We start from the raw sequence: 20,702 nt of genomic DNA, 5'->3' as shown, positions 1-20,702 counted from the left end.
GGCCCCCAATACTGCATGCATTCTCTCCAGTTCCCGTTGCTGTGGTGATTGGATCTTTTATGCATCTTAGCCCTTTGAGGCTGTGTGACATTCTGCATATATTTAATCTTTCCCAGAGCAAGTTACTATCGCAAGGGAGGAAGAGCCATGCTTCCTGTCAAGTGGATGCCGCCAGAAGCTTTTCTAGAAGGCATCTTTACCTCCAAAACTGATACCTGGTAATAAATGTCTATTAATAACCTCTGCTACTCACTAATAAACCTCATTTACTGCTCCAGGGAAAAAAGTCTACTCAGCAGGAAGCCCTAAAGGTATCAAACTTCCCTGTCCAAAGTGTGAGTAAGAAACTGAGTGAAAACTTAAAAATGTAGTGCAAATGGAGGGGAGGGCAGAACAAATAGCCATAGATAAATGCAGAGTCTCATACAAGGGTAATCAAGAAATGAAGAGAGAAGACCATTTAGAATCCTAAATCTCAGTCAAAAATGCAGACCCTTCCTTCAGCTCTTAGTATCTACCACAGTACTTACTGGTGACAAGGCCTGCTCACATACGTTGTAAACGACTGTCTCTGTACAGCTCAGGTTTACTATTCTATCCTTTTTTTCCCTTTCTTTTGTATATAAAATGACAGCAGATTTAAGAAGAAGCCCTTCCTTGTTGCTGAGGAAACAATATTTATATACTGATTCTTCGTGTAGCCTGATTTTTCCTTAAAATAAGCACCCCTTCAACAATGACACATTCATGCAAAAGTGCTGGGGAATGGAAGCCTTCCAGTTGCTTAAGAACTCCTCTCTTCCTATGCAGTACTCTTCAATAAGCAAACTGAAATATTACACTGACCCAGTTTCCTGAAGTTGTTAATGCTAGAAGACAGGGGATTGTGTATCAGAGCATAACTGTAAGCAGCCAGTAGTAAATATTTTGAAGGGAAGTGCTACAGTTCCTGTAACAGGCTATTGTACATAATGTGTATGTACTGGAAATCTCATCCACCTGTGCATCAGATAGTGACTCTTAAAATTCTGACCCTACTGAAGCCTTTGCAGATCCCTCTTGATTTCCCTGGGTCTATATTGTAATTAGTTCTTGGTGTCACTGCCTAACTGACCTGTAGATGTAAAGAGAAAAGATCAACCATATAATGACTAAGGCAACAAAGTTTTCTTTTTCACTTTCCCTGAAGGTCTCTAACTTGTTATGTTCACAGAATCATCAAGGTTGGAAAAGACCTACAAGACCAGCCAGTCCAACCATCCACCCATCACCAACAGTTCTCACTAAACCATGTCCCTCAACACAACATCTAATTGTTCCTTGAACACCTCCAGGGTCGGTGACTCCACCACCTCCCTGGGCAGCCCATTCCACTGCCTGACGAGAAGTAGTATTTCCTAACGTCCAGTCTGAACCTCCCCTGGCACAGCTTGAAGCCATTCTCTCTAGTCCTATCACCAGTTACATGAGAGAAGAGGCCAACCCCCAGCTCACAACAACCTCCCTTCAGGTAGCTATAGAGAGCAATAAGGTCTCCCCTGAGCCTCCTCTTCTCCAGACTGAACAATCCCAGCTCCCTCAGCTGCTCCTCATAAGGCCTGTGCTCCAGACCCCTCACCAGCTTTGTTGCCCTTCTTTGAACACGCTCATTCCTGAGCATCCTTTCACCAAACACTGACTCAAACATCTCAAGTCTGTCAAAGTAAGATAGGAATCTCCAAGTCAAATGTAACAATTCTTGTTTTCTGTTAGACCATGCATAGCACAGGGTGCTTTGGCATTTTCTGTTCTAGAAATAACAAATGCAGCAGAAAGAACATTTTCAGTTATTCAGATATTTTGAAGCATCTGCAAAGCTACTTTGGGAGCCTAAACAAGGGTTTTCATTGATTGTTTTGTTGCTGTTGTTTTCTAAATCAAAGTTAGCTCACAGCCGTGCTAATGACACACTTCTGTAGTTGGTTCAAAAGGTCACTGCTGTTTTTTCCCCTACCCAACTTTGTTCCAGGTTTGTGGAGCACAAATGAAACCTAATCAGCACTGTCATCTGGTTTCTGACACAGGTCCTTTGGTGTTCTTCTCTGGGAGATTTTCTCTCTAGGCTACATGCCTTATCCCTGCAAAACTAATCAGGAAGTGCTGGAATTTGTCACCAGTGGAGGAAGAATGGACCCACCAAAGAACTGCCCAGGGCCTGTGTAAGTATTTCCTCACACTCTCAAGCTGTGGTTATCAGAATGGTTGGGCAAAAGCATCTAGACACCTTCCACTGGGGAAAGGTGATTGTCCTAAATATTATCCCAGTATTACTGAACATCTCTTGAGCCACTGCCTCTCACACCTAAGTTAGACCACTGCAGGATTTGCTTTCTATTGGGATCCAAGGATGCAGAAACGTCTACATTTGCTCCACCCCTTTGAGCCATTCACCAAGTACAGTTCTTCTGGACACAAGCTCACATCACATTGAAACACATCTTTCACAAGTATCTTTCTTAATGGATTCTCTTTCATTTTAAGGTACCGCATCATGACGCAGTGCTGGCAGCACAGCCCAGAATACCGGCCAAACTTCTCCACCATCCTGGAAAGGATCAAGTACTGCACGCAGGTATTGGCCCACAGGAACTATGTGGACAGTAATCCCCAGAATGCCAGCCATCCAAATGCGCTATTAGTGCAAACAAGATTAAGGCTCCTCACAGGCTGATGTACTTCCCAGTGGTGGTATGGCTCAACTGTTCTTTTTATTTGTGCTTTCATCTGCCTACCTTAGCTCTCCTGTCTTCAGCCCAGCCAGTCAGATGATGCTGTTCCTGTGCAAGTGGCTGCTTCCAGTTCACTGCTTGTTCAGTAGAAAAGTGTCCTTCTTTTTGTGATAGAAAGGTATTTAGTGTCTGTCAAGGTCCACACTTGCCTAGTGCTGGTTGAAAGTCATGGCTGAATTGGTTGTGGGGGAAGATGGCACAGCAAGTTCACCATCTGGTAGAATTTTACAGTCAGAGGCATGGAACCAACCTGCCTGAGAGGCAAATTATATACTGGCAACCCCCAGCTCAGATGCTGATTTCATTAAAGCGCAGCAACTGTTCAAAGGAAGCGCATAAATGAGAGAGGACTTTTACAAGTTCTAACAGTATGCAGTACCTAGCTGGCTTATGGCACCTTGTACGAGGTGCAGCAATGGTGCCTAAACCTAATGACAGCCTCTGCCAAAAGCTTTTCTTGCTCTCATAGCTTTTCCTCTGAAAATGCAGGTGTGACAGTCACCCTGGGGGCACTCAGGCTGTGTCATTTCTGTGCAATCCTTTCTTCTAGGACCCTGATGTGATCAACACGCAGCTGCCCGTGGAGTGTAGCCCAACACCAGAGGATGAAGGAAACACGGTTGTGCGCCCAAGTGTTCCCAGTGGGGTAGTGCCCCTGTTGGTGAGCCCTTCTCTTACGCCTCAGATGACACCTAAAACCCTGGATTCCCACCATACTGGGCACAAACTTGTACAATGTCCACAAGAGCTACTGGTGGAGAACCTCAGCAACCGGACTGCTCGAGGGCCCAGCCTGCCCTGCCTCAGCGATTTCAACAGCACGTCCTGGATCCAGAGTCCGAACCAGAAATTAGAATTCAGCAATCCACCAACCCACAGACTGAAGAATAAAACTAAAAACCTTTGGAATCCAACCTATGGATCATGGGTGCTAGAGAACATCTGTCACTTAAGCCCCACCTCCAAACTGAAAGCAACTCCGGAGCGAGAAGACTCAGGCTTTGATGGAAATTGCAGTTCTCCTCCCAGTTCTCGGGCATCTCCAGCATCTCCAAGTCGAAGCAACTGCCCTCACTTAGATATTGGTGGGATCGAACTGGTGAAACTTCAGACCTTCCCCTGTGGTAATGTAAATTATGCATATGATGATCTGTGCTATGGCACTGATCGCTCACCATCAGTTTTGACAGGGGTCAGAGCAGCTGTGCTAAGGAGCTCCAGTCTGCATACAGAGGAGAAACCTTTTTATAAAACAGAGAAAGCAGCAAGAGAGAGGGACTCTGGTCTGTCTTTGTCAGATGACCTGAGTGTTACACCAGTGTAACAGAGAAGATTCATCCAAAGATCAGAGAACGTGAGTGTTTCTGGAAAGGCAGACTTGACCTGCTTCCTATTTCACTTACTTCCTCCATGTAAGTAAGTTCCTTTAGAGGGGTGATGTTTGTTTCAACATCAGCAATGATCTGCTTCCTCCTTCTACCTGCCAGATCCCCCAGTCATTACAGACAGTTGCATTTCTACTTCTGTTCACCAAATGTGTTCCAATGGACCAACTTAGTTGTAGAGAACAACAGCACTGCTGCTCCTAGTCAGCATACAATACCTAACAAAAGACCTCCTTTCCAATCTGCTCAGGTGAAAAGAAACAGACCTATTATCCAACCACAGTGTTTGGATGGAAATAATGACCAACACAGGTTGCTCTTCTTTCTGACCTAAGAAACCAAAAATGCATGCTGTGCCAGCAGTGAAGAACTTGTGAAGACCTGCTGTGTTCCCTTGAGATTTTTACTGTCCTGATGACTTGCCTAATGATGCTCACATAGTGATGGGAAAATAAATGAACAGCAGCCATCTTTTCATCTGTTTAATAGCAGATCCCTTGGAAAACATGAATTTGCTGCTTAAATTGGAAACAACAAGAAGGATGACAAAAATTCCAGGATCCTCTGAGCATTTTGAAAACAAGCAATGAAGAGGAAAACAAATTTGTGTTTTGAGAAAAATAGCTGGTGGAGCTGATGGGATCTCTTTGAATAACAAGGAAAATGTGCTGCTTGCCTCATAGTGTCGTGTTCTTCACAGCTCCTGGTGTGGAAGGGGCAGGTGGCTTTCCAAGGAGTAAGCTGCTATGGTGTGATGGGAAATGGACTGCTGTCATCTTTTAATGGACTTTATTTGGGATGGACTACATTTTTGTAAGTACTTTGATACGCAGCAGTGATTTCCTTTGCTATGTTGATAAGCATTACTGATGTTCTAAGGTAACAGTAGCACTGGGTAGGCTGTAGCTGGTTCCAATTTTCATATATACTCCTTTGAAGTAGAAACTGAGTATTGCAAGGAGCAGAGTGAAGACCATTTGCTCAGTACAGACATCACCTTACAGCACTCCTTCTACAGCAAGGCAGAATAGCTCAGCCACTGGAGAGAGTTAAAACTGACTTGGCTTCACACACCTGAGCGGATTGTCATTCTCTTTAACCTTTCAAGCATACAGAGTTGCTGGTTAAGGTAGTTGTTTTTTTGAAGAAAGATTATTTCTAAGGCTTTTTTCTGTTATTTAGGGTCTAAACAGATGTTTACTGGTTAAAGACTGGAGCTTGGAAAAGTAAATGTTTTGGTTTAAGCCTGAGCAGTCTCAGAAGCATTTTGTCCCTGTCCCACTCCTGTTCTGTGCACAACCAACCTGCAACAGCAAACTTCATGCTGCCTTTACATGTAATCAAGTTGTATGCCAAGATGTTGGCTGTAAACTCCATCTTGTTCTCTTCCATGGGGTGAGGTGACCTGGTACAAGCTATGCATGTAGGGATTAGCTGTACACACACAGTCTAAAGATGTGGGTTAGCAGGACAGAGGTTGCTTTGAAGACAAACTTCATGTCTTCTGTGTCATTGAGGACTGGATACTGCTGATATGTGGTACAGAATAGCACTGAGTGAAGAGTCTGAATCCATCCTTGGTCAGTGAAGTGTTTTTTCAGTTCAGGTTTAATTATTTGCTTATCTGGCTTCATACTTGTTCTCAGCTTTCTATAGTCTTAGACCTTAAGCTTCAGAATGAGTAGTTTTATATACTGTTACTGCCAGATCTGACTGGTGATGATGATCCTTCCAGCAGTAAGCTATACAGCATAGAAAAAATTCCAAATCCATGTTGTGAAGTTACAGGTGGTCAGCACAGTATTATTCGTGCTTTCAGCCCATTGCCTGTCCTACCTCATATCCAGGAACTGCTACAGCCAGGTTAGATGAGGTACAGTTAGCAGGAAATATAGGGTACTCATCCTTTCCCCTTGCAGAGGCTGACATGTCTGGTTATGTTGCAGGCAGCCCATCTCTGCAACCTGCTTGTCAAAAATAAACAGATCTAATCTTGGCTAGCTGGATTAACAGCAGCTCACCTATATACAATAATGCTAGCGTTTCAGTGAGAAGGATCCCTGCTGAGCTCACTTTGAGCTTCTGTTGTTTTTCCACATACGCAGCATTTGCTTCAGCTTGATTCCTAAGTTTGGAGAAGCAAATACTGATAAAACTACATATGTAAGGCATTGAAAAGTAAAGTGAGTGCAAAGTTCCATTACTCACCAGTGCTACAGTTGGTCTTGCATGCAGCTCTCTCTTAATTTATTCACACAATGCAAATATGATAATCAGTCCAGCACTTTGCACGACACAGATGTTTGCAACAAACAGTTAAGTGAATGTACTTATATATACAGGAAGAACAGGGAAGAAGCTCCACTGAACTACAGTAAACCTCTATCCAGCCCGGTGTCTTATCTCTACAAGTGACCAACAGCAGGGTATTCAAGGGCAACAGTAAGAGTAGAATAAGCATGTAGTGATTGTCTCCTACATACGCTTTTCTAGCTTACAACAGCACATAGCTCAGGGTGTACGCAGTCAGATGCAGTGCAGTGTCTCCTAACAAGACAGGACGTGGATCTGTACAGACCAAGTGGGCACTAAAAGAACTGTATGAGAACTTTAAGCATCTGCATTAGCAACATGCTTTTTATATGTGCTCTTACCTCAAGTGGAAATAAAGGTAAGCAAACTTTTGTCAGCGCAGATGCCATCAATCTTTGGCCTGTAATAGCTTTTCTGTGCATATCTGATCTCTTAGATGCTTTTCAAAAACCTCACAGCAATGATTTCTTTAAATGACGACACAGGAGGAAATAATGCTAATACTGCTCCTGCTGTGGTGCAATATGCTGCCCAAACCAGGTTACTGAAAAAGAAAAATAGCTCTAAATGATGAGTGCTACAACCAACCACCAATTCCTACAATCCTTAGCCTGTTAATACAACCACAGATTTCAGAGTATCCAAATTATACCATTTCAAAATAGCATTTACTTGAAATTGTCTTTTAAGGTGATGCATGTAATGCATAATGAATGAGTTGAACCCATACTGTCAAAATTAGATTACCTGGGCAACTAAAACCCAAAGAAATTATTTTGCTCTATGAGATCAATGACTTGAGCTGGAGACTGGCATTATTTAGTCACTTAATCCATCTGGAATGTCTTCCAACAGTTCCCCAGTGAAGAATCAGCCCTGTATAGGGATACTATAAATTGTTCTTCCCATTGGGTGCCTACATTTTAACAAAGGCTACCACCTCCATTTAGTTGTGTGTATATAGAGATGGGTTTTTTTCCTCTGGATTTGGCATTAGTACTTTATGCTCCTTCATGCAGCCTCACACCTACATTTTAAAAGAGTGGACAGTAATAACAAAAGATGAAATAATGTACGTTTCAATCTTTTTTTTTTCTTTTCACATTCGTTGATCACAGAATCACAGAATGACCCGAGTTGGAAGGGACCTCAAGGATCATGTAGTTCCAACCCCCCTGCCTGGCAGGGCCACCAAACATACACCTTTACTAGGTCAGGTTGCCCAGGGCCCCGTCCAACCTGGTCTTGAACACCTCCAAGGACGGGGCATCCACAACCTCCCTGGGCAGCCTGTTCCAGGACCTAACCACTCTCCTAGTAAAGAACTTCCCCCTAACATCCAACCTAAATCTTCCCTCTTTTAACTTAAAACCATTTCCCCTTATATTCCTGTTATCTTTTCTCTCCTCTACTTCAAGTGTTTTGCATCTTCATTTTCCCTTTAAACAGACGATTTTTAACTGCACAGATTTAAGGTTTCCACTTACATCAACCCTTTCCCCCAGGTAAGTTCTCCACTTACTTCCCAGTGGGCTGGTGTACACCAAGACAGCTTCACAGATATAATTACACAGATACGGGCTTTTGCAAGTATAACTTATTCCACCTCCAATACCCTCCCACTCCTTACCTGAAACAGAACTCTACTGCTGGGAATATGGCTTTCCCCGAAGTACGTGCATCTCTGCAGCAGTGTGAGCCGTGGATAACTCTTCTTCAAACCGTTGAGCAGCAGCGCTATGCCAGAGAAGTTTTTTCCTGCAGCTGTGGCCTTGCTCTTCCTGCTCCTAGCTGCCAACCCTTTCCAATGTGATGCAGAGACTTTAGGCATGACATCACTTAACATCTGCTTGTCTCATCACATGACACCTTCATTTAATTGAACCAGTTTTGATTTGTTACCTCTGAACAAGGCAGCACTTCTTGTCAACTTACGTTATTGGGTGACTACTGTGCATAAGTAGATGACAAGCCCGCTTCTATGCAATTTCAAATTGGACAAATGTATACTTTATATTTGCAACACAAAATAAAGACACTAATGCTGGCTGCTTGTTTCCCTCTGTGTTAAATACAGTTTGCACACAGGTTAAGAGGACACTGCCTCGCTGAGAAACGTTGCCAGTTGTGGAGGACTGACTCCAGGAACAGAGCACTGTTTATCCCCTGCTGCCACGAAAGACAGCCCTGTGCAAACAGTTAACTGCTCTGTGCCTTAATGCATTGTTTTTGTAATATGCTGTAAGAAATGGATTTTTGAGACAGAACCTACCTCTAAGAAAGCCATCAGACTTTGCATGGTGTTGGGAACGAAGCTGCAATGTCAGCTTCCAGGTGTCTTAGAACCAGTTTTATTTCAGGAAATAGTGGATATTAGAGCCTAAAGCCACAAGAAACACTAAAATAACGAGGTTTTGTCCCTTGCATAGCGAAGTTCTTTAAGAAAATATTATTCTTGTGTGACCAAATCACCATGGATGCCCTTTTTTCCTTCAGTCTCATGTATTTATTAGCATACACACTTAAGAGTAACAAACACTCAGCCAATACAGTCAAAAGTGACCACAGTCAGCATTGCATTGTAGTGTTCAGAACAGAAGCACTGTTGATGATACAGGCCATTTGATCTCAGTACTGTCAGAATAATAAAAAATAATGACACCAATTAAAAACAAAAACAAACAAACAAAAAAAAAGGAAGCAAAAGCCCTGTGAGATACTCCAGGGTTTAGTCCAAATCCCACTGAAATCTTTCCCAATCATCCGAACAGAATCAGAATCAGATGGTCAGTGAATACTCCACGTGCAAAATACAGAGGCATTTAATTTGCACCACTTTGGTTAAACTTAATCCCAATGTATATCCATGGGGAACCTTAACACCTATCATTTTTAAACTTTTCCAATGTACTTCTTTGTGTACTTCTTTTTATATTGCACCTTCCACCAAAGAACCTCACAGCATCTTGCAGGCAAAAATGAAGTACAGCCTCATACCATTCTATGAGATAAGGAGGTACTATTACCATCGGTGAAACAGGAACAAAACAGGCCAAGGAGAGCTGCCCAAGGGCAAAACGCAAGTTGCTATCAAAGCTGGGGAAGAAAAGTCCTTCTACTAGATGCATGCAGCTACAGAACTGAACTCTGCTGCATCTAACTAGAGAGCTCAGTGACCTTAGTGCATAAACCAAAGGTTTGCTGCTCTGAGCATGGACAAGTGTATGTTCCCATGTGGAAACACGTGATTTCAGCGTCTCCAGAGTGAGGCACTATCCCAGTGGAAGCATTTAAAGAACTGTGTTCTGAACTTACATGTGCCTAGGTTGCCATGCATCAGCTCTTAGATGGCAAATGCCTGTGCATGTTGATCTCATACAAATGTAAGCTTGTTCAAGGCAAGTTACTCCATAGCAAAACAAAACTATACAGCTTCCTCACAGCAGCACGTGAATGTACACAAAGAGGCACTCAGGGACTTCTGATGTGAATCAAGCAAGGTTATCTAACTTAACTTACCCTGCAATCATTTGCTCATGATCTCACAGCCTCCATCCCCTGAGAGCTCCAGTCCTCACATCTGTAGTCCTACACTTGCCATTTGCTAAAGAAAAGCTCCTTTCCTTTGCACCTTTCCTGTAACAGCAGCAGAATATTAGATTGTGGTTTCTTCCTTTCTAGCCCTTTGATAAGCCAAAACTTCATTTCAAATCAAACTTGTTAGAACTATTTAGCATCTATTTAACATCTAGAATGAATTTCCAGAACAAGGACTGCTATAGCTGAGGTTCTCTTTCTCCCCTCCCCTTTTCCATCTTCTCACCTACTGCACAGTTCTGAAGAGGTTCCCTTGTTATCTCCAAGTCCAGGTTCTACAAACCACCCTCAGAGGTGCCAGCAGCAGTCAGGTTTTTGAAGCTACCACTACCACGTTGCTTCTACTTTAAAACAAGACATCAATTCTAAAAGTCCATGACACATTCTCAAGTGACACTGGAGTATCAGCTAACTTTTACCCTCTAAATCCCACCCCCCATCCAGAAAATAACTTGCACTGGTGCAAAAGGTTCTCATGTGTTAACAGAATAAAGAATTAATGAAAGTTAATTAGGCAAACCACTCATTAATTGTATCACCCTCACTGTCTCATTATACTTTATCCTTTATTTAACCTTTTCCAGTTCTGTCTGTTTTTTTGTTTTTTTTTTCCAAACCCCTGAAACTGCAGTCTTACAGAAAAGGCCGCGTTATTAAAGGTCCCTCCTGTGAGATTTATTTACTCCTTTTTCCTCCTTAAGCACTGCTAGCACGTAGTTTACCTGTTGGCTGCAAAAAAGGAGGACTTTTTTCTTAATTAATAGTATGAAAATCAACGCAGATTAATTTGTTATCTCACAGCAATCCCAAAGTTAGGAGACATCTAAAATACAACATGCATGCTCAATACTGAAGCTCACCTCAACTTAAAAAACAAACTAAGTGTAAACTCTTTGAAATAGCTAAAAAAAACTCTGGAAAAGAAAAAGAAAAAAAAAACAGTGGAGAATTCATTTGCACACTATCATGGAAATGAATTGAGAAGGACTCAAGAAGGCCACAGAAGAAGTCTGAATTTGCAATGAACTGCAAAAATAATTAACAGCTTCAAACAACCTGTTTGACAAGGAAATGTCCCCGCACCTCATTATATCCCACAGGATACCCATTCTATGTCCTCTAACCTTTAGGGCATAATTGCATTTTTAATACTGCTGTTTTGTGTAGAGGTGAAGAATAAGTTCTTGAATCTGATCTCGTAGAACATGAGTCTGTAATCAAAAGTAACTCTCTGATTTCCCTTTGATTCAAATTACAAATGTTACAGATGCATTTCATTCCAGGGCTACACTCTATGGGACTTTTGCTCATGGTCACAGTTAGTTACTCTTGAAAAAGCTGCTCCCCCGAGCACCAAGTTACCTTCATCCATCCCAGAGTTCTTGGAATCTCTTCTGAGCAGAGGACACTTGCAAGAGACAGCCATCACTGATTGATGTGCATTACCAGCTCATGATGTTAGGAGTGAATTAATCAAACACTAATCTAAGCCTTGTCCTTATTTTGGAAACTGCATCAACATATATTTATATTAAAGCCTGGAATGTAAGTGAACAGGTGAATACTGATAAGTCATTACATCTTGTTATATTTATAGAACTGATAAAGTGACAAGAGGCAACCAACAGAAATGGTACGTGAAGCCATTACAAGAATTATCACTTCAGTCTTCCTCATTTTAACCTAAATACTGTGAATCACTGTGAGTTTTTTTGTGGCTGTCCCTCGGCCACAGCAGAAGAGAGTCAACCACAAGTGGTCCTGTGATTCCAGACAGGGACTAAGGGATGTGATATATTGACATTCCCTCCCCCCAAACTGCCCTGAGTTAACAGCTGATATATTGGAGGAGGAACATCTAGGAATTATCATTAGTGTAATGCTGTGAATGCAAAAACTTGTCCCTCCTGATTTCTGCTCTATACACTCGTATATAAAAGTACTTATATAAGAAGTCTACACACTTAAGTGGCAGCAGTGTACTAGGAAACAGGAGCATGGCCAAGAAATCACCTCTTTCACGTGCATCAGAAGATAGTCAAACTATGATCTTTAAAAGATCACATTGGTTACTGGCTGCTAGTGTGTGCATCTATGTGCATGTGTACAGCGGTTTTATGTTAAAAATGAGCATGCCTTGAAAAACCCCTTAGTTCCCCAGTCTGAGTGCTAGAGTGTTATCACTGATTTTCACAGCTGTAGTTGAGCTGCAAGAGGCCAAACCTGCCAAGCCAGGCACTTTTCCAACAGCCCACCTAGTCTGAAAGTCAAATGTTTCTGGATACAACAGGCTGCTACTCGCTCCCTGGGCTATCTGTAATCTCCTGAGAGGCTACATAAAAAAGCAGAGGCTGCACTTGGACAGAAGTGAATTGAGGCTAGGGTGGGGATGAGGAGGACTAATCAACAACAGTTACCACATACAGCCACTACAAACTGCTGTCTCACTTTGCTCCAGGATTCTTCTGATTATCAGCAATTTCCACCTTGAGTACACCTATAACATAAGGCAGCAGCTGTTGTTAGTCCAACCTATAATATACACAGGAGCAAGAAGACTTGGAATAAGGGCGAAAGGAAAAAAAACACTCCTGCTGGTTTCAAAACTATCCAGTTCCCTGAAAAGTTGTTACTCCCCCCTTGAATTCCCAAGCACTTGCTCTGGATTACTGAGAGATAAACCCATCAGTTTACCAGAAATCACAGTCTTTCTGGTTTACCATACAGACCTCTTGACTCATGCTGGTGTGATTCCTGAGTATGGAGATCTTGATTCTCTGAGGACCAGTCTTACATTAGGTTGGTGCAATACAGACCAATCTGGAGTTAGTTGTTTAGTTCACAGAGGGCTGGTGCAAAGTCATTTCAAAAACTAGCTGCTGGGTTCTGGATGCATTTCCCTCTGCACTGTGATGACCTCAGGAGTCTGAAGGGAGCTAGTTAAAGCAGTTTCCTTCTGAGTGATCTCAGCAGAGAAGAAAGTTAGTTACAAAGCAGCCCTGTAAGTTTTGTGCCACTTTCAACTCATCTTTCCGTGATGCTTTCCAAGATGCGAATCAAATTGTCCAGTCCCAACAAGTACCCATCCTCCCTGTTGCCTTCTTGCCAGGGGATCCTATGATCCAGTGTCTGCCCATCAGGGAGAAGGGTGGTCTTCCCAAAATCAATCAGCCACACGTTGGCATTCCCATTGCCATCATGTACAAAAAGTAGTGAACTTCCAACGACCTGGAAAGCAGATGGAGATGATGTTAGAAACGTATCTTTAGGTTTCCTCTATCACTTATGCCTCCCACTAAAGCAACTGCCTTCTCACCTGAGACCCAACAGTCTATAGGGCCACCCTGCTTGCATATTTACAATTTGGATGCATCGTTTATGTAACAAAATCAATCAGTAACATATAAATGGGCAGGGAGTGGAGAACAGGGACCCAGCAGACAGAGGGAAGAAAAGCAGTTCACCAGCCCACTTGGCAGCTGGTCTCAATTCGAGCAATTGAGCAAATGCCAGTAACTATATTCAAATAAAGAACATAACCTATGATCAACAAAACTGCCTCCAGTGACAAGTGGAAATCAGCAAGGCGTAATAAAATGTCTGACCTCAAAATCTTGAGCTGTAATAAGCAGAACATAAAATGCCAATGATGCCCACTCTACAGCAAAGTACAGAAGGAAAAAGTATAGAGCAGAGTAATACAGATGCAATGCAAACCCAGTATTCTGATAAAGACTCGATCGTCCAAACACAACTTGATTCTACCGCACCAAATGCAAGCCACATTTACCTCTGCAATACGCCGAGATTAGAGAAAATGACACAAAACTGGTACTACTAAACTATTCTCAACAGTGGCCCAGAGCTCCAAGTGCTGGTATGTTAAAAAGATGAGAGGATTCATTATTCTTCAAGATCTATTATCCCTGTATCTTCATGATGAAGGCTTTGAGTTACCTGTACTGTAAACATGTTAGATTCCTTCTACCATAAACTCCCTTCTAATAATAGAGTAGGCAATTCTGAAGAACATGCAAATGACCAAAAGCAGCAGCACTACCCCTTCACACAGCATTACACTCATTACACTCACTGCTCACCTCATGTCGCTTGAAGAAGTCTGAGGATTCAAGAATGATATGAATTTCCTGCAGACGCTTGAGGTATTTTTTCTGGAGGGTGACAACAGAAAAAAAAAGAAACAGGCAGAGAATGAACGAAGATATTTTGCTTACAGGAACCAATATAACAAAGAGTTAATTTTAGACTATGAGTCCTTCAAAACAGAGCTGTCATTTGAAAGTCAATCTGAAAATACACTTCAACAGGCTTCAGCTGCAAAAGAATAGAACAGATTTCCTCTCCTACATGCATTAAGCCAAGCATGCTTATCTGCCTTGCTTTGGATGCAACAACACAGTCTTCTCTGCAGCCAAATACTAAATGCTTCTTTTATTTTTCCATCTTTAAAATATTTTTTTCCAATGAAGATAGAAGTTTCAAGCAATGAAGAGTCTCTGTTCACCACAGTGTGAGAATGAGCTGGTATTAGAGAGTCAAAGAATATATATCCAAACATATAGGGGCAGAAAATATATAAGGGGAGGAACATCCACACATAAAGCTCTAGTATGCATTTTAATGCTGCTCCGTTTTACCAAGCACACTGCTCCTGGGTGGCTACTCTTTCCTCATAATGGCTTCTACATTGCAGCAATACGCTGTGGCAGCTTTTGAAGTTCTGAAGACAAGAGAGACACGTTATGACATCTACCACATGCCTGCTGCGTTTCCTCTGAAACCCATGAAGTGGCATACAGGAATTGCTCTCTGAGGCAAGTCTCACACACAGGCAGTCAGCCACCAATCTCACTTCCTGTTCACATGCTCCGTTTTTCTTCTCTCTAGAAGAAATTCTCACATCACAAGCTTTCTGCCAACACAACCCTTGCTTATAAATCACCATCCTTCTGATACATCTTACATGTACGGCGGAGACTGGTGGCAAGTCACAAGTTTGATTTTTGGACAGCATGAGAAACCTGAGGAACTCATGGCAAGAGCTGCCACAAGAGGTCTCAGCCAACCACTACTCACTGCCCAATGAGTCTTCATGTCCAGTCCATCTACTCAGTGGGACTGGAAGCCCAATCCTGTTCTTCCTCAGCAGTTTAATCCTTTTTTAATTCTTGTACCAGAATCTGTGATTCTGTGATTCTTCTTCCAGAAGAAGTGTGGCCCTCAAGTCAGTTGAACGGGTCAAAGATCAGTGAACATTAAGAGATCAGACTTACCAAAATAATTGTGTTGCCCTCGATAAATTCCACAAAAACCTGGAGCACTTGCTCCTGTGTCTTCGTAGTTTTGAAGTTTGTGTTGCACGTTCCATCTGCTTTCTGCACAAAAACACAATTTATGCCACACATCACTCCTCTCATCAGCCAATGCCCTTGAACCACCATCACTCAGCTCAGCTCTCACTAACCAGATGAAAGTAAGTAGTCAAACAGGAAGAGAGGAGATAAACCTCTTTTTAAGCAAGAGGTGGAAAATAAACAAAAGCTGATAGGATAACTTGAAATGGCACTTCATATCCTGTCGAGTGTAGTTAAAAAGCAAAACAAAACAAACAACCCCAAACCTCGTGGTACTACCAGCCTGCAGAAGGGTTTTCCTCACATCTCAGTAGTAGCAGCACAAAGGTTCAATGGGGCAAACCACAGTGACCTCTTTGGTTGTCTTCTTAACAAGCCTGACACAGCCAAACCGTGACAGGGAGGGGCAGAAGGGGATGGTAGGGGATGGTTTCAAACCCAATTCTACCAGTTTTTCTTCTTCTTTTTTTTTTTTTTTTTTTTTTTTCCTGTTTAGTTTTTTGTTGGCTTTGTTTTTCATTGAGGAAACAAAACAAGTGTAGCAAAGTAACTGAACAGCAAAGCCATGGTGAAGAACCTCTCACCAACCAGACATTTTAGGAGAAGAAACAGAACTTTATTTCAAGGCCACACGCCAGATACCAGTGCAGTACGTCAGCCTGCGGAGATGTGTAAGTTATGTAAAAGAAGCAGCAGGTAGGCAGTGACAGTGAGGAGCCATCTGATCTGAGGTATGATAAAACACAATGGCAGGTAGAAGACATCAGAATGAACTCCAAATTTCTCTCTCTTCTCTGGAGTACAGTTAATTTAGAAATAATCTCTCCCCATGCCCTAAATCCCACAACAAAGTCTGCAAGAGCTGCTGTTTTCTCTTTTTTCTTTACTTTAAATCTGGACATACTAGTGGCTTGCATCCTTGTTATATAGAAATACTCTAATGATTTTATTCCTTCACAGTGTTTGACGGGAAACATAACTGCTGCCTGTCTTTTTCTGCTGTAAGCTATCCCAAAGGACTGCTAAAAGAATGGTACCAAAGGAAAGTAACTTCTGAAACCACAGTGAGATTCACTGACAGAACAGGAAATGAGAAGCCCTGATTCTCAGCCCCATACATAACTGCAAAACTATTAGCTTAGCTTGAAGAGATGACATTTGCAAGCCATGACTTCATACAGTCCCTTTGGGAGGGGGTCTGAATCCCATTTGCAGTGAGCCCCTTAGCAAAAGAGCTTCTATTAATTCATTTTCTTTATTTCTGCTCCTTACTCCAGCAGCCAAAAAGCAGGAATGTTTGAATGCCCAAGCCTAACACATCTGCTAACCTAATTCCTGGACTTATCAGGATACCCAAGGGAAAAAAAAAACACCTCTTTTTCCCCCATCAATAACATGCTGACATCACTAATGATCCTCACGGGCTTTCCTCTCAAAATGGGGATTTGTGAAGCATGGCATTGCTCCCCTAAAAATATACAGAATGGGACTTACAGTTCAGCTACAGTGAAGCAGACTGGGGAATACTGACTAGCTGCATGGCTTGAAAAACTTCTGCCAACCCTTTTTCCGCATAAAAACCAGAAGAATAATGCCTACCTACATCCCCGATAACAGCACAGAAAGACCAAAGAACAGGAAATGCACTGGAGTACTACATGGCATTTCTTGTGCTTAAAAAAAGGATGATTTGTGTCCTTTTTTGCACAGCTACAGCACTGTCTCAACAGAGGGAAATATCACACAGTCTGTGTGACATACTGCTCCTTCCCACTTCTGACAACCAGCCAAATCACAAAGAACAAGCCAGGAGGTTACTGGAGCTCCCCTATGCTCCCCTAGCTCAGTCACTCTTCAGGACTCAACACACATCTGTAAGTCTTCTACACTGACCAAAGATATTCCTAAGAACATACACAAAAAGTCTCGAGATCATCTGGGTTTCTGATTCCATTAGAGAGAGCATTCATGGACTTAAAAGTGGCATAGGAATGAAACAGGTAACTTGGATAACATCATTATACAGCTGAAAGGTAAGACAGAAAGTATGCTGGCAGGATTAGAGCCAGACCATCTACCACCCAGACAGTTCCTGCATGAGGATGCCTGTGTCTAACAGCCAGGAGTGGGTGGCAGAGCATACAGGGGGCCAAGCACAGCATGAGCTGGAAGGACTAGTTCCTGTGGCACAGCAGGAGGATCTGTGAATAAGGAAAGGAAAAGACAACACGTAGAAGTGGAGAAGACTGGAATGGTTAAAGAGCCTCTGTTCATGTGAGTCACACTCTTTCATTCCTTTCTTTTCCCTATGTGCTAGAACTATGAAACAGATGCAAAATCCAAGTAATAATTGAAAGCATTAAAATATACTTAAGTTAAATGTATATGCTGACAAAAGGCACAGCCGTGCTCTGATGAACATCCTGAAATCACAGAGGGTAACTAAGCCTGCTAATCTCTTCATGCCCCTCATCACAGGCTTCAGCTAGCAAGTACACATGCAGGGTGCAGGGTGTTTGAGCTGCCCTCACCAAGCGCTATGTTGCTACAGGTACACAATTATCAACACCCAAGCAAACTAATTTAAAGCTACCTGTGACAGAGCCAGTGTTAGAATTATAGAACGGTTTGGAATTATAGACCATCTCATTCCAAACCCCCTGCTGTAGGCAGGGACACCTCCCTCTAGACCAGGTTGCTCAAAGCCCCATCCAGCCTGGCTTTGAATGCTTCCAGGGAGGAGACATCCACAGCCTCACTGGACAACCTGTTACAGTGTCTCACCATATTCACAATAAAGAATTTCTTCCTAATGTCTTCCTACCTAGTGTAAATCTACCCTTTTCCAGTTTAAAGCCATTTCCCCTCATTCTGTTACTACATGCCCTTATAAAAGGTCCCTCCCCAACTTTCCTGTGTCCCCCTTTAGGTACTGGAATGTCATTATAAGGTCTCCCTGGGCCTCAAGTTGCATCAGGGGAGATTCAGGTCGGACATTTGGAAATACTACTTTTCCAAAAGAGCGGTCAGGCAGTGGAACGGGCTGACCAGGGAGGTGCTGGAGTCACTGACCCTGGAGATGTTCAAGTAACATGTAGATGTTGTACTGAGGGATGCAGTTTAGTGGGAAATACTGGTGATAGGTACATGGTTGGACTGGATGATCTTAGAAGTCTTTTCCAGCCTTGGTGACTCTATGATTCTAATGCTTTTAACTTGCTTTGCAAATAAGCATAACTGGAACAAAAACTCTTTTCTGTGATTTAAATAGAATATAATTGTGTATAAATTAATAAATAAATAAAGTGCTGGGGAGAGGCAGCTATTTCATCAGTTCTTAATTCCTCCTTACATTTTCATTGTATCTCTGCTGTGTACCTGCTTGGCTCCCTCTTGCAACACCCCTGTGGTTGAAACAAGCATGGCTGCTATACATCTGGTGCTTAACTTACTTGACCCAACTGTTATAATTGCAACTTATGCTTTAAAGCAACAATACATTGAACTCCATGGATATAATTAATGCATTTTCACATAATCCATTAGAAAACCTGGTTAATTTGATTAATTAACAAATCAAAGTTCAGTCTAAATTGAACAGTCAGTAGCAGAGCTATTACCTTAATCCCTTCAATCCTAAAGCCCAGGTTGGCACTAGAGCTGATTGTTTCCCTCCACTGCATGTATCGGGGCTTGGTGACAGCATGCTGAGCATTCTCTTCAGCTGTGGGAGCAAGAGGATCCACTTCAATCATTTTCTTGTACATGTCTTTACGCAGCTTTGGTTTCTCACGGGCTTTTGTCAGCTCTTCTTCCAGGTATGTCCTGCAAAGACATCACATCCCAACAAAGCTGCAAGGATTTCCCAACTCTATTTTTACAGTTTCGGTTGGCCTGGAAAGCATTATCATTACCTCAGTTTTGCATGTGGCAAAAGCAAAGCATGAACTAATGACCACATATGCTTATTTAGTGAACTACAGCATGAATCAAGATTTATCTTGTTCACTTCTTGTTCTGACCATACCTTTACCTTACAATTACATGTTATTCTTATGTTTTGCTTACAAGAATACGAGAAAGCTGAATTCCTGTTCTGCCATGACATACAACTGTATTTTCAGAGGACAGTTAAGAGAGATCACTTGTAATGAAATCAAAAGGGCCTGCTGAAGTCTTACTGGCTACTCTCTCTTGAGAAAAACTTCACTTATGCATTTTTACAGGCCTCAAAAAGCAAATAAGGTTTTACGTAATGTTTTCTAGAGTAAAAGATATAAACGTTCTTCAAATAGTAATGAGCTAGAGCACATTATCTGAGGAACTGTAGCTCCAAGCCAGAAGAAGTAACTAAGAAAGGCAAGACAACACTTCTACGCTTTTATCACTCACTCTTGGGAGCCACTAAAAAGGTGCTATCCCATGTTCTCTGCATTCCACTGGACCCTAAAACTTGTCCCTCTACACAAGCTTGCACTGTGTCAGGATCCTGGAGTGTACATTCTTAATCACACTGTAAAATAAGCTAGACTATTGTTTAAGAGATGCTGTCACTCATTACCTGAGTGTCAACTACTATGAACACACGTATTACTGCCAATCCTTCTTTGCTTTGTTCTGACCATATCAGAGCAACAAATTTCTACTCTGATTTAGCAGATAGTTCACTTAAGATTCTCTATCTGCATATTTCATTGGTCACATAACCAAGCATCTGAGTTGGCACCAAAAAGATTACTATAACAGTTTCTGCCTCTCTGTATTGTTACTTGAGGCCTTCAACAGGTTCTGTATCTATTTGTTACACTTAGATAACTTATTTGAGGTTTTCTCCTAAATCATACACAAGTCAAGGAAAACAGAAAAAGAAAAGAAAGTGAGAATCTGAAGAACAAGGTGATAACATCACACAGATGTCAGAGTGGGGAAAAGTCGGTCCTGGGCAGAAAGTCAACACTTCTCCACAGAGAAGATCTGTATCACTGAAGACTCATTCAAGCTTTAGAAATGGACTTTTGAATTGGTACTCAGTCATTCAAGCTTGGAGATGGGAATTTTACACTTCATAGGGTTTTGGTTTTTTTTTAATCAGTGCATAGGCAAAGATTAAATGAACTGGAAGAGAGTGAATGATGTCAGGCCATCGCAGAGAAACTTTGCTCCATATCACCACTGAAAAAGATCTTTATGTGGGTCACGCTTAGTCTACAGATCATTCAGTTTCCAGAACCCATGTGCAATCAGGTACCAATGGGACATGGACT

General features: G+C 42.1%; 2 protein-coding genes across 7 annotated transcripts in view; one reads left to right on the top strand and one right to left on the bottom strand.

Moving 5' to 3' along the window:
• LTK (leukocyte receptor tyrosine kinase) overlaps window positions 1–8,513 on the top strand; it is an 80,061-nt gene extending 71,548 nt beyond the window's left edge. Inside the window, exons 26-29 of the mRNA XM_015864253.3 lie at window positions 117–218; window positions 2,064–2,198; window positions 2,521–2,611; window positions 3,319–8,513. Of these exons, the coding sequence (XP_015719739.2) occupies window positions 117–218; window positions 2,064–2,198; window positions 2,521–2,611; window positions 3,319–4,092 (1,102 nt within the window). The 3' untranslated portion in view covers window positions 4,093–8,513. The remainder of the gene's footprint in view (window positions 1–116; window positions 219–2,063; window positions 2,199–2,520; window positions 2,612–3,318) is intronic.
• Window positions 8,514–8,949: 436 nt separating this feature from the next.
• Window positions 8,950–20,702, bottom strand: part of ITPKA (inositol-trisphosphate 3-kinase A) — a 35,734-nt gene continuing 23,981 nt past the window's right edge. For 4 of the 6 annotated variants that reach the window (XM_015864256.3, XM_085550278.1, XM_085550280.1 and 1 more), the window contains exons 4-7: window positions 19,059–19,263; window positions 15,358–15,459; window positions 14,164–14,235; window positions 8,950–13,291 (exon numbers count right to left, since the gene is read on the bottom strand). In XM_015864256.3, coding sequence (XP_015719742.1) covers window positions 13,088–13,291; window positions 14,164–14,235; window positions 15,358–15,459; window positions 19,059–19,263 — 583 coding nt within the window. In that variant the 3' untranslated portion in view covers window positions 8,950–13,087. Of the gene's footprint in view, window positions 13,292–14,156; window positions 14,236–15,357; window positions 15,460–17,495; window positions 17,640–19,058; window positions 19,264–20,702 lie in introns of those variants that run through there. The other 2 variants (XM_015864257.3, XM_085550277.1) reach the window with 2 other exon arrangements.

This window comes from Coturnix japonica, chromosome 5, assembly GCF_054131305.1.
Source record: "Coturnix japonica strain WE chromosome 5, WE-NBRP24, whole genome shotgun sequence".
Taxonomy (NCBI): Eukaryota; Metazoa; Chordata; class Aves; order Galliformes; family Phasianidae; genus Coturnix; species Coturnix japonica.
This window is presented reverse-complemented; position numbering and strand designations above follow the sequence as displayed.